This window comes from Panulirus ornatus, chromosome 1 (assembly GCF_036320965.1).
Source record: "Panulirus ornatus isolate Po-2019 chromosome 1, ASM3632096v1, whole genome shotgun sequence".
Taxonomy (NCBI): domain Eukaryota; kingdom Metazoa; phylum Arthropoda; class Malacostraca; order Decapoda; family Palinuridae; genus Panulirus; species Panulirus ornatus.
The window spans coordinates 17,856,529-17,870,388 of NC_092224.1; the positions used below are offsets into that span (position 1 = coordinate 17,856,529).

The 13,860-nt window shown below is 39.7% G+C and overlaps 1 protein-coding gene across 19 annotated transcripts in view; it reads left to right on the plus strand.

The window, feature by feature from the left end:
- Fas3 (fasciclin 3) overlaps positions 1-13,860 on the plus strand; it is a 167,728-nt gene that overhangs the window by 73,518 nt on the left and 80,350 nt on the right. For all 19 annotated transcript variants that reach the window (XM_071680698.1, XM_071680821.1, XM_071680620.1 and 16 more), the window contains exon 2: positions 11,616-11,758. In XM_071680698.1, coding sequence (XP_071536799.1) covers positions 11,616-11,758 — 143 coding nt within the window. The remainder of the gene's footprint in view (positions 1-11,615; positions 11,759-13,860) is intronic.

Here is a 13,860-nt window from a genome sequence, read left to right on the forward strand (position 1 = left end):
ACGTTCCAGATGCAGAGTTGGATTGAATGTCTTGGAATTTCTGAATAGCTGATTGCATATTTCAAAGCCTCGTATTTTTAGGTCTAATTAGACATGGCAAGGCTCGCTCGCTCTCTTGGAAAGTAAACGTATGAGTTTGTGTGTGGAGGATTAGGCCAGTCTGGATTTGAAGGTTGCCGGATATATCGACAGTGAGGATTAGGTTGACCCCGATTTAAATATTGTTAGTGATATGGAAAATGTAACAAGTTCTTGATGTTAGAAATTGCATTAATTCTTTTCTGCCAACCTTTCGTATTTACTCGGGGATTTTTTAAAAGATCGACTCGGCTATTTCATCTGTATGAATGTATAACCAGGAATTTTTAAAATGAACTCCGCCAGAAATAGAGATGCCTAGATCTAATTTAGCATCAGATGTATGAAAGTAATTTAGCTTGATAGCCTTTTTTGTGACATATGAGAAATTGTATATGAAGGAATGCAAATAGTGGAGTATTACAAATGGCAGCTCCAGCTGACGTCGGAGTAATCATCTTAATTCCTTCAGTTCACACTAGAATGGAGGTTAACCATGTGAGGCAGTACGCCTACCAGTGTACTATGCTTGTAGCATGCCATTTTTGGTAGTATAGGATTAATTGATGTTTATCATTTGACGGAGTGCAACATTGTATCCTAAGCAACTCTCAAGAAGGGGTGGTGGTTAGTTTTTCTTGACTGGTGTGTGTGTGTGTGTTTAGGCAGATCTTCTCTCAAACATGTTTCAGTAAACATGACTGCCAATTCACCATTTATTTTTTTTTTTTTTTTTGTGCTGTTTTCATCTTTTCTAACGCTTCTCTTACACTGTTGAGGTAGATTACCAATCTGATGGCCAAAGTACATCGCAGGATAAAAACCAGTCGTGTAATCCTTACAGGAATTATTGGTTTCTATTTGAGGTTGGCTCTATCCTTGATATGAACTTTGGCCACCTTATTGGTAGACTTCCAGAGCAGTGTTAGAGATAATCGTTAGAGAAGTTAAAAACAGCAAGATACTGATAAATGTAGAATGTCATAAACACACAGTTGTTACGTAGTGGCATGGTAGCAGTAGGGTTTTTATAGTACAGTATAAAAGTATGTCGTCGGTATATGGGTAAGTATGACATGAGCATAATAGTTGCACAGAAAGGACAGGCATTTAAAATGAAATTCATGTATATACAGCTATAAGTTTTAGTTCTCTCGCGTTGTACACAACTGGGGAAAATGATCAGATATAAGCCGTGATAATTTTATGTAAATGAGTCATTGTCTCGCTTGCCTGATTTTGATTACAAAGTATTTCTTGAGTTATGTCAAGAGTGCATGAGCTTTTTTTCTAGACTTCTTCAGAGCTCCGACATTGTTAGAATTCGTACAAAGACAGAATATCGTGTGTTGGTATTGTACTTCGTGGATAGATAGTGGGGAGAGGGTTTGGATTGGGGGGATGGGGTTTTGGCACCTTTATTACAGTAAGGATTTCGGTCTTAAGATAGTAAGACAGGTCCCTAGTTGATTGAATTTTAAGTGAACACGTTTAGTATGCATGAAGCCTCCCCAGTTTGTCACAATACGGTGATCTACCTAGGCAATGACAGCCTCATCAGCTTTGACTGGCTGCACGTAAGCGGATTAGGGGGTGGATGGGGGGGCTGTGGGGACCAGGGGCGTATGTATTCGTTGCCACGGGGGGGGGGGTTATCACTCCCTTGTGAGGTATACAGTTTACAATATAGGGTATGTTAATGTACGATTATTGGTTTCTTTTTTAATCCTTATTTTTAGGAAGAATATTTACCTGCGTAAAGCCTGCTTAACTGTTCACGGTGATGTACGATAACGACCAGTGAAACAATTGCGTCGGTTTCGCCACACTTTTGAAATACCGACATCATCATAACGCAATATACTGTGTGCAGAAGCATGTTAATTTGTTTCACCAGACAAAACTCCCTTGATTATAGCTATCAGCTGTTTTACGTTATCAATTACTATGAATTTATTTTCGTATAAAAATTTTTTAGGTCGCGGAACTCGTAATAAAATCGCTTCTCTACAACAGCTGTATTATTTTTGAGAATTTAACTCTGAATAAATTTAACATTGGAATAACGAAAAAGTGTCTAAAACATGTTTTTATCATTTTTATCTTGAGAATTTCATCAGTGCCTTGGGAATCTAGGGATTCTCCACCCGATCAAGATGCTGAACTCGCTCCTGGTGAGGACCATCACCCCCTCCCCTTCATGAAATGCTGCTAGTGATCCTAATGTTCAGCCCTCACCAGAATTTGAGTTTTGTAGGATGTGCTCATGTCTGTCTCATTGGCTTTATTCATGGTGTTGGCCATATATATATATATATATATATATATATATATATATATATATATATATATATATATATATATATATATATATTCTTTCTTTCTTTTAAACTATTCGCCATTTCCCGCGTTAGCGAGGTAGCATTAAGAACAGAGGACTGGGCCTTTGAGGGAATACCCTCACCTGGCCCAATTCTCTGTTCCTTCTTTTGGAAAAAAAAAAAAACGAGAGGGGAGGATTTCCAGCCCCCCGCTCCCTCCCCTTTTAGTCGCCTTCTACGACACGCAGGGAATACGTGGGAAGTATTCTTAATCCCCTATCCCCAGGGATCATATATATATATATATATATATATATATATATATATATATATGGCTCCTAATGACTTTGCTTTGATCGGCTGGCTCAGGACATCCTTTAATTCCTGCCCAAAAGAGTTTAACCAGCTTGGTGGAGATAGTTACTAAGTGATAGGCTGTGGGTAAGATAAAAAAAAAAAAAGTGAAATATTTGCATGTTACAAGATTGATATCATAGGTGGACTTTGGAGGAGGAGGGGGGGGGTGCGTTACAGTACCGGCCATAAACCGTTCCCTCGTCAGTGTACTACTGGCTGCTTCCGTCGATTGGCCCCCGCCGCCTCTTAACGGAAAGTTTGAGTCCGCCTCCATGGTAGACATATCAACGCAGCATAATTTCAGTTGTTTTCCCAAAGAATATTTTAGAATCTGGATTTTAGTTTTATGTATACTGAAGCCATAGATATATTTCTTGTCATTGCTTCCATACTAAATACATCTTGACAGGTAATGGCAAATTAAATGTAAACTCTAAGCTCTGGACATACCGTGTTTCGTTAAGCAATTTATGATTTTAAGATGGCAAGCAAATCTGTATTATCCTGAGAATAATGGTTCGAGCGTTTTGATTGCTGATGGATATTGTATGGTAATTTACTTGTCATAGCTTTCAGATGTGAGATTCAAAAAAAAAATGAGTACAAACACTTGTCTATGAATGTTTCCGTTGCTCACTTTTCATATATATATTGACCAATTGGCACCTAACAACACTGTGATGCAGGATATGATGGATTTCATTAGGGGTTCGACACTTCCATCTGATGTGTATCTGTTCTACATGTGTGGATCAGTCGTCACCAACCTTGATCGTGATCTATTAAGCGAGGAAGGTCATTGGGGGAGGGGGTATGACTAGTGATCATTGGGTACGTGGAGTAGGTTCCCCCGAGAAGGTTCAGCCTTGCCTTTTATTTAACGTGTCTATGTTCCTTGCACGTTTTCTTGTATATTGATAAATCCTTACCTAACACAGGGATACATCATGGCATGGTTATAAATAGGAAAGATGCTGGTAAATGTTTCCTTTTTCAGTGAGCAGTCTCGAATGTTCTTGCGACGCGACGAGATTAAGAAATATTCTTAACCTTTATTAATCTAGTTTTTATATCACTCTTCCAGCGGCGGCGGGTACTTCCAGCGAGTTAAACAGTATCAGAATCAGTCTTAGTTGAACATTGTGACCACTAAGACAAATCTAAAATGTGTGTGGGTTTCTCTTTTTCTTTAATTTTGACTAATGAACGTGATTATCCACTTCAGTGCTGTTTTATGTCTCCCAGAAATTCAAGCATTCTTTTAATCTAGTTTCGGTAGTCTTATGGCATTTCCGAGAAATCCGTTGATTTTTTAATATGGTTTCCTTAAGCAGACTGTAACAGAAAGGAAGTACCAGTCAAGTCCGACTTGCATGAGAATTTCGTGTACAGCGTGTGGGACAGTCTGCTTTTTCTGTTTAAATAGATTTAAGAATATCGTCCTTGGTGGACTGGAAAGGTGGTGAGAGTGAACTTACTCTGTTCCCAGTCATTACAAAGGCATTTGTGACCTCTAGAATGTGATAATCGTTACTTTTCTTAGCATAACAAGGCCACCCCCCCCCCCCCCACACACACACACACCTACACACACCCTTACATGCACACTCGCTTCAGGCACACTTAGCATTTACTTATGAATATGACATCAGGCATTCTTTTAAGTTTGAAAACTCGTGACCTTTACAGCTGAGGTATTGTAGGGCATAAGGCAATAAGTAGCACTGAGGCTTTCTTTGGGTAAAGTGGTATAACGTTAACACGAGCTATGGAGTTTCTTCTTAGCAGGGAGGGAACAGAAATGTCAACACTGGAAACTGTGAATGTTAGATCACGTTAGCTTCAGACACTTTTAGAGCCGTGTGGAAGGGTGTCGATCGCCCCTGCACCCCTTTTGAGTTAAGCAGTATGCAATGAAATAAGTGATTTATAAAGTTTAATTATTTTAACCCTCTTAGTCCCGCGAAATGATAATGTATATTTGTTATTCACGCGAGTGACCAATGTCTGTATCTACGAAAGTATTTCAGTTCATCATTGAAGTAAACTCCTTGGATGTTATCAAATGTTTTATCAGATATCAAGGATGTTTTTTTTATTAATGAAGTGTGGACCGTTTCGGACATACTATTATCAGTAGTTTTAATTAATATCAAAGTAACACAAAAAGCTGTACGTTCTCTTACAAGATGTGTTTTTTTACCACTTGTCAACTAATCATTACTTTAGTTCATAATTTTCCCACGCACCCTTGCCATAGACCAACTCAAGTACATGCGCCTGTGGAGGGAATGGTAGGATGTGGGCCTTTGTGTTACGCGGAGCGTCTGTCTGCAGTAGCGTCCTCTGTGTCGATAAACATTTCCATAATAAGTGGTCGTCGTATTCAACTAACCACCCCGTGAGGGACGGCACACCATCCATATTCTGTAAAGACTTGTAACAGAAGCTTCACCATTGTCATTCTTGTGCTTTTGTAAGGAGCGACTTTGTTGTTGTGGCTTTGTGTGGTGGTGGTGGTTGTGTTTGCTGTCATGGATGGCATAACAAGTGGGAAGGCTCTGTTCTTGCCAGCTGTAGACGGGAAGGTATCTGTCTATCTGCAGTGAAGGACATTTCATCCCTGCATCTTGTACCTGTGTCTGTGAAAATGCCACTAATGAAGAACTAGAAAAAACTTAACGCTTTGTGTTCATAATTTGATGTGTAAAGGCAAATTTTATAGTACAAATCTGTATCTTGAATGGAAGATATGCCTTTTGGCTCCCAGGACTCGTGATTATTAACTTCAAAATGACTACATATCTTTGTCTCGGCACTGCATAATGTACGTGCGACCTGCCGTCATCGCTTAAATACGTTATACTGTAACAAGAGATTACGTGACAGAAGCTTCATATCTGCATCACAGCTTGTCCATGTAGAGGTGTATGGGTCACAGACTTCATGCCTTCACCATGTGGAAGTAATCAGACTATAAAACTCTTGCACTACAGCTCCCCATTCGGAGATGAACATATAAACTTCATACTTGCACCTTAGCTGCCCCATGCGGAGGTGTATGGGTTAGGAATTTCATACGTACACCATAGCTAAGGCCACATGGAGGTGTACAGATTAGGAACTAAATGATTAAACCATAGCATACGCATGCGGAGGTGGAACAGAGTAGACATCATAGCTTCCCCATATGGAGATAAACAGATTAGAAACATGATCCCTACATCTAAGATACCCGTGTGGAGTTAACAGCTTAGCTTTTAGGTTATGGAGCCGCTTAAGTTTGCTTTTTTAATTCGAGAACTCGGGTGATCCATAATGGGAAACCATACTTTGGCATCGGTATATGCAAAGCTGACAGATTTAAATGCTGAATAATTTTTGCATGTTTTCGTATATTTGATTCCTGGCGGAACCTGTACAATGAAAGTGCCTCATATTATTGTGTTGAAATAACCGAAACTGCTTACTAATGTAAAATGGAATTCCAGTACGTTGTAACTGTTTGAGCAGAGTGAAATATACTTGTGATTTTGCATATTTAAGAAGTCCTTAACCGACTTCCAGTCGCATGAGTATCATCATTTTTGGTGCCCTAGAGCCAGCACTTCCAAATTAAGCTTGTTCTAGGTTTGTTGACCCGTGTGTGGCATTTCCTGTTCATGCCCACATCTTGCACGGTCTTTTCTTAAAAAGTTTGTCATTTTTACACTAACTGGCAACTTTAGCAGGTTTCATTTAGCACCTTGTATCACTCGACTTGCTTTCCTTTTTTTTTTCCTTTTTAGATTTAAATTTTGTCAGATTAAAATCATTGTCGCGAGTTTTCTGAATTTAATTATTTAATGATAATGCTTTTATTTAACCCTCTCATCCACTTAAACGCTTCAATCACTTAATGGAAAATGAAAATTTAGTTCTCCGTTTCTCTTTAATTGAAAGCTTTTTTCATTCGCCCCGGTATGCCTTTCACAACATGGTGAGCAGAATCTCGCTGTAGTATTAAATCTCAGCGTAGTATACCTTTCCCTTTATTATTGACGTTAAACCACTATCGCCTGATTGGTCATTACTCCTAGATTCTCTCTCTCTTACTGATTTCTCATTGTGTTAAGGTGAATGGTTGGACCCCTTTTCCCTTTCAGTAATAAGCACTTTACACTTATCAGTATTGAATTTTGTTTTTTGTGTGTAATGAAACGCTCAACAATGAAATGATTTTATTGGTCGCTTTGTATGGGATTAGTTATGCGTCTGGCAACTTGGGGTTTGTCGTGACAGACGGGACCTCCTGGTTGTAGTGTACAAAAAGTTTCCTAATAGCTCTATAGAATATGTACTTGAATTAGTTAACCTTCCTTATATGTATCGTACATAGATGTATTGATATTAGTAGTGGTACGTTTGTCGATGTATGTACGGTGCGGTGTATGAATATGTGGACCCAAAACTCATCCATGGCGACCGCCAACAATCCATTCCGATTTCTAATCACATCAAGCGACCCGTTTCCTGTCAGTCAGCCATGCTCTGCTCCTGTTTAGAACTCGCCACTAATGTTGTGTGCCTCTCTATTTGTTATTAACCCTGAGGAGGAACTTTGGAATGCCTTACTGAGGTCGAAGTAAACAATGTCGTTTCACCATTTTCTACACTTAATGAACTTAAATGAGAAACTTGAGTAAATTGTGGACATTAGGCAAGTTCAAATGCAATCTGTTATCATTGTATTTTGAAACTTTCCTGATACTGACATTGCGCTAATGGGACCAATGAGTGTATATTTTTTTCGGTTTTTGACATTGGAATTACACTTGTCATATTCCATTATTTGTGTGTGATTACTGGGAGGGGTTTTACGCTTGGGTTGCCCCCCTTTCTTAACTTTATATATGTACCATTTCTGTACTTTTGTATATATGTACCATTTCTTTACTTCCTAAGTATGTACACGCGCGCGCACTTACACACACACACACACACACACACACACACACACACACACACACTCCATCCATCCAAGCCTGTGCCAGGTACCCAAAATATTTTATCGACCAACTCCAAGTTTCTCTTAAACACTTCACAATGTTCGTGCCTCCTGTAATGGCTCTAATTCCACCATCCAACGCAGTAAGCTTGCTTAGTATAACTGACATTTATCGGTGATCCATTTTCTAAGTCCCACACTACACAAAGTCTTCGTATTAAGAAACTGGGATTCCTGTTGAGCTCAGGTCCAGAACAGTTCGAGTGAACGTCTGAGCCAGTCAGGCCTCAAATTTTGACGACCCACTTCTCCGATTCCAGTGTCTGTACTGTATCCTTCTTCTTGAGATGTTAGTTGGGTTTCTCTTCGTGTGACCTGGCTGCCTTTGTGCTCCTGCCATTAAAAAGATCTAATAATACTCTGCAAGTCACTACAGCGCGTGATTATTGCATGGTAGTTTGCAACACCCGGCTGAGCTGCTGATGTCTGTTTCTTTCCCTTTACTTCTCACCTTTGCAACGATGTACCCTCTCTTCCTAGCTGAAATCTGTAACTGCCCTATATCTAAAAGGCAGGTTTTCCATTTCCGTTATAACTTTGATGATTTTCCCTCCTTCCCAACGTTTTAAGCCCTGTATTATCATATAGGACCTCAGCCACTTCAACTTAAGACCAAATGATGGAAATTAGACGCTGGTTCAGGACCCCATGTCATATTCAGCACATAGACGCCCGTGTACCCTACATAGTTACCGTGTAATGTATTCAGGTAATAGAAAAGTACTTTGTGCAATTTGGAGGTGGGCTGGGAGCCACATGCATTCGGTAGAGGCATATACAAATTACAAGTTTGAATAATTAGGATAAATAATTAGGAAGAACCCGTTATGGTAAAAATGTATTTAGCCGACTGACTAGATTTTTTTTTTCTTGGGGGAATGAAACGTAGAAAAAGGTCAAACCAAGGCCATTATTTGTGTGTGTTAAGTGGCCATAGCAACAGCAGCTAATTCACGCTGGAAGAAAGTTAAAACTTTACTAAATGGAATGTTTTGCGTTCAGCAGTATCATTATTCAACTTTGCGTCTAATGTCCTCAGATAATTTTGGCTCTTGTGGTGGAAGGTCTCAAAATCATACCACTCATTACTTGGCTGGACAGTGGTATCTTCACATGTTCTCTTAATTGTGGTTTCTCGTTTATCATGACACCAAAACCTAAAACTGTGTCCCATCTCATACCTTAGTCTGTTGGGCATTTATACAGTGTCACTGAAGTATTCTTACTTGACCCATATTTGCTTAACTTTATCCTTATTAGATTCCAACAGGTTCACCTTTGCCCATATATATATATATATATATATATATATATATATATATATATATATATATATATATATATATATATATATATATATATATACATACACACACACATGTACAAGTCTTTGCAGCTCCATTTTATTTTCTGATCGTATCATTTTCCATAATCTGGTGTCATTAGCAGTGTTCCCTACTCTTTCTTTTACTTCTGTGGATTTCTATTTTTTTTTTTTTTATTATAAAGAGTATTAAGGCTAACTTCAGGTCATGTGGTACCCTGTATAAGATATATTAGACATTTACTGTTACTTTGAACTGTGTAAAATCTTTGATCCATCATATGTTATCTTTTGTTTTCTTTGTATTCTGTAGTAAAATATGGTTTACTTTTCAAATTCCTTTGTTAATTCCAGGATACTGGATGCATTCTTTGTCTTTGCTATAAACTTTTGTTTTTGTTGATAATTGTTTGCCTACTTTTTCCTGGCTCAAATACATGTTGGTCCACATTTGTTTAGCTGCTCTTTATCAGTTATAATGAAATTTGTGACTTTCTTTAAAACCCATGCTAAATTTGAAGTCTTGACTGATTTGTATGTGCTTGAGTATTACCATGGACCTTTTTATGTCTTGCTTTTGTATATGCCATTTTGTGGGTTTGTATTATTTAGCCTTTGTCCAGAATCTACCCTATCAAGTATCGTCATTCGTTTTGATATTGCTGGTTTTGTCACTCTTGTGGAAAACTATTGGAATTCCATCTAATTCTGGAGTTGTTTTCTTCGAGCTCCTAATTGCTGATTGTATCGTCTGATTCTCTCTCTCTCTCTCTCTCTCTCTCTCTATATATATATATATATATATATATATATATATATATATATATATATATATATATATATATATATATGAGAGTACATACGATGAGGTTATGCCAAATGTCATGGCTAACGCCTAGCGCTCGCTCATGGAAATTAGTTACGAAAAACTTCTTGAGTTATGTGCTGTCATGGGTGGTGTGAGATGGATTGATTGTGGATTTTATGCCAGAAACCCACTTATGCGGGCGAGGCACAAAGAAAAGAGCTACATGAGCCAAGGTAATGAAACGTAGCATCCACTGAATTGCTGGCTCGCTCCGCAGACCTCGTGCACCTCCTTTGCTGGTGGCTACCCACCAGAAAGGGAGAGGGTCACTGTACCTACCTAGTACAGTACAGTACCTTCCGATAGATTGGCCGTGCTATTGAGGCTAACGCTTAACATTCGTCCTTGTCTTGTTTGATGCCGCTAGATTGCCATGATATTGAGGTTAGCGCTTAACGCTCTTCCTCGTCTTGTTTGATGACTAATGCTTTTTTGTATATATATTTTTTTTCTGCAGATATACTTGCAACTTTGTCGTCAGTTAACCAGGTATCTTCAGTCTTTTGTAATATTTTCATTTTTTCATTAATTCCATGTATCTTTGTTCTCCAGGTTTTGCATTAAACAAATGTTCTCGCTTCCTCGCCAGGCGTTTGTATAATCTTGTCCGGTGTCTTGCTATTTTCCGGAATTACACTTGATGATACTGTATCTTCCCTGTGGTGCTTTCCGGTGTAAAACATTGCTCTGTATGCCTTTTGTTTTTTGCTAGACTTGTCATAAATCAGTTCGCTGTTCTAGATTGTGTTATATCTCTTGGATTTTTGAGAGAGAGAGAGAGAGAGAGAGAGAGAGAGAGAGAGAGAGAGAGAGAGAGAGAGAGAGAGTTAAATCAGTTCTTTAAAGCTACGCGAAATACAGTTTTTGCTCTTGCGTTGTTTTCCAGCCAACCTTTGTCGCTGTAGATAAGTGGTTGTTACTGAGTATGAAAACTGAGAGGTACAAAGTAACGAAAATAGTTTCTGCAAGTAGATGATGGCTTGCGGAATTTAATGATGGGAAATTTCGTGACAAAGGGGAAGAGAATACTGTATAGAGTAGTATGCATCTACCGGGAGTAAATGTTCTAATGTGATTTTTCAGAACCGCTCCAAAAACAATCCAAAATTATTATATAAGGTAACATTTTTGTTGGAAGCATTCAACATTGTTCATTGAATTTTTTATCAATACAAGTGTTGCAAAAAACATCATTCATGATGTATCGGCTAGTTCTTAGTCCTACGAACCTGTAATATTGAGTCAAAAAAGTTTTATTCTCACCTGGTACAGTGTGCAAAAAGAACCGCCAGGGCTTTTGAAATAGTTCTATAGTTTTCGTGTTAACATCCAAAATTGGAACTGTTCCGAGACAATTTTATTAACCCTAAACACTAATATCTCTTTACAGCTACCATTATTTTGTCCTTGTATGTTATGGCAATGTCACTTGCAAATAAATCACATGCTTTACCTTTATTTTGTAGTGACCAGTAACTGATTTTTATTCTTACAATCACCATCCTGTGGCTTTTATGTTCCCATAGGCAGAGCTCTTTACATTTTGCTCTTGGAAAAGGACAGGATGGAAATTGATGACTAGCTGTTGTATGTATAAGCTAATCGTTCTTGATTTTGCAGGAGTTCGGGGTGAAGAAGTGTCGCTCATCTTTGACCGATCCAAGATTATCGTGAACCCCGGTGACCAACTGGACCTGGATTGTGGTGTGCGAGGCGACAAGCGCTATTGCATCTGGGAGAATGAAAGCGGCCATATTTACCAAGTAAGTTTTGGTACTTATATTAGGAAGGGTCAGTTTTCCAGGGAGATATTTTCTGTGTCCTCTGTGGCAATTGTGTTTATTGACTTCATTACTATATTATCCGCTGCTGAATATATTCATGAGCCATCAGTTATTGGTGAAGTGCCTAGCTTAACCCTTAAACTGCTGTGATTGTTGGTTGTGTGGTTAACTGTTGATACAGTCACCTAGGATTTTCATGGTAACCGCCCTCATTTGAATTCCCAGTTAATATATGATCCGGCGAGTTACCCGTAGATGTCACCAGCCTTGCCCCGCCATAGCAAAGAAATACACCTGTCGCATGCTCGTCACCCATTTAAAAAGTGCCATGCAACAGACCTTGACGAAATGTCAGACTTTCACTTAAAAACGCTTTGGCACAGTTGCAGTCAGTCATCTGCCTGTGCAACAACAAAATGCTTATAAGGAAAATTATTGACATGCTCAGCAATGAACCTATCCTAAGACCCTCTAGACCAGCCAGTTACACTTCCTCCTACCGGCATGTAACACTTCTCTTAGTATTCAAACTTTGAAAATGACCCTCAATTGAATTTTAGCAAAATATCCCTTTTCTTATCTTATAGACAACATGGCATCAGACCCAACCATTCAGCCACCACCCAGGATGGCGTAAAGTAGCCACAGTCCTCACTCTCCTGTCCTGCACAGTACTAGTGACATTATATAAAGCATTGGATACTATCTCCGGATACATCCTCGTACAGCAAAGACATTGTAGTCCCCTCTACAACAGTGACATAAAGCGGTTGGCTGCAAACTACACACAGTGGTGGAGTTTGAAAAATCACTGGCTGCCTCACAACCGTTAACACTCAACACCTGCACTGTGAAACGCAGAGCCTCCCAATACAGCCCCACCTCAGCCTGCTGGGAATGGTATTCTGTACAGCGACACTAGGGCCCCTCCCAGCCACACTAACCATAACTAACCGCCATCCCCCAAGTACAAATAAAAAAAAACTTACCCCTGCCTCACACTCGAGTAACTTCCAGTCACAGATCCCCCACCTTCAACAAATACAACACTGGTAAAACAGTTTTATTCTAACCTGAGGCTTAATTTGTATGAAGGAATCTTTGAATGACCCCAGGACCTTTCCAAGGGCTCATGCCGCTCAAGGTTGCCCTACTTCCATTAGCAAGGAAATAATGACTCCTGTGGTGTGAGAAGTACCTGGGCAAGACTATGCTCCCAGTATTACAGCCTCATCAGAGGTGACTGCTCACGTTGTAACCCAGGAAAAGCATAAACAACAAAAAGGCGGATTCCTGTAAGACCGACTGAACGCGCGAACAGAAATGACCGGACAGCCAATGAACATCAACACTCGACTCTCCTAAACTCCAACACCCCTTGCATACATCCGTCAGATGCCACACACTTTTACGTACGCCCTGGACTTCCCCTTTCCCTACAGCACTACAGGCACCGTTTCATTTTGTCCCAAGACCCTTCATGCCCTCGATGCAACTAATATAAAGAAGACACCCAGCACGTATTACTCGGTTGCCTTACACCCCCTAGACGGATGCGCACACAAGTCAGTACAGTTTATGACCCGTGGTCCCGCCTTGTGGATGTCCCGAGTGCTGCAGGAGCCTGATTAAGATAAGGGATTCCTAGATGTCATCCCAGCACAGTGTCGTCGGCAAGTAACAATCTTCCTCGTGGTCTAAAAAAGTGCACCCTTGATATTCTTTCCAAGACCCTTACATTTCCATCCCACACCATCCCATCCTTAAACACATTAAACAGCTAGAGTGACATCACACTCCCTTAATGCAACCTCCTCCTCCTCCTCCCCCCCCCTCCCCCCCGCGCACCAGGAAACAGTCACATAGATGTGTTTGGAGGTACAGTAGTCTCTACGATATTGTGTGGATGTGACATGTAATATAGTTGAGAATGTACGGAAGAAGTTGAATGTGTTAGAAATGAAATGCTTGTGGTCAGTGTGCGGTGAAGAGGGTCGATCTAGTAAGTGATATGGGGTAAGAGAGGTCTAGTAACAAGAGGATGGTTGCGAGAGCTGAAGGGGATCTGCTGAAATGGTTTG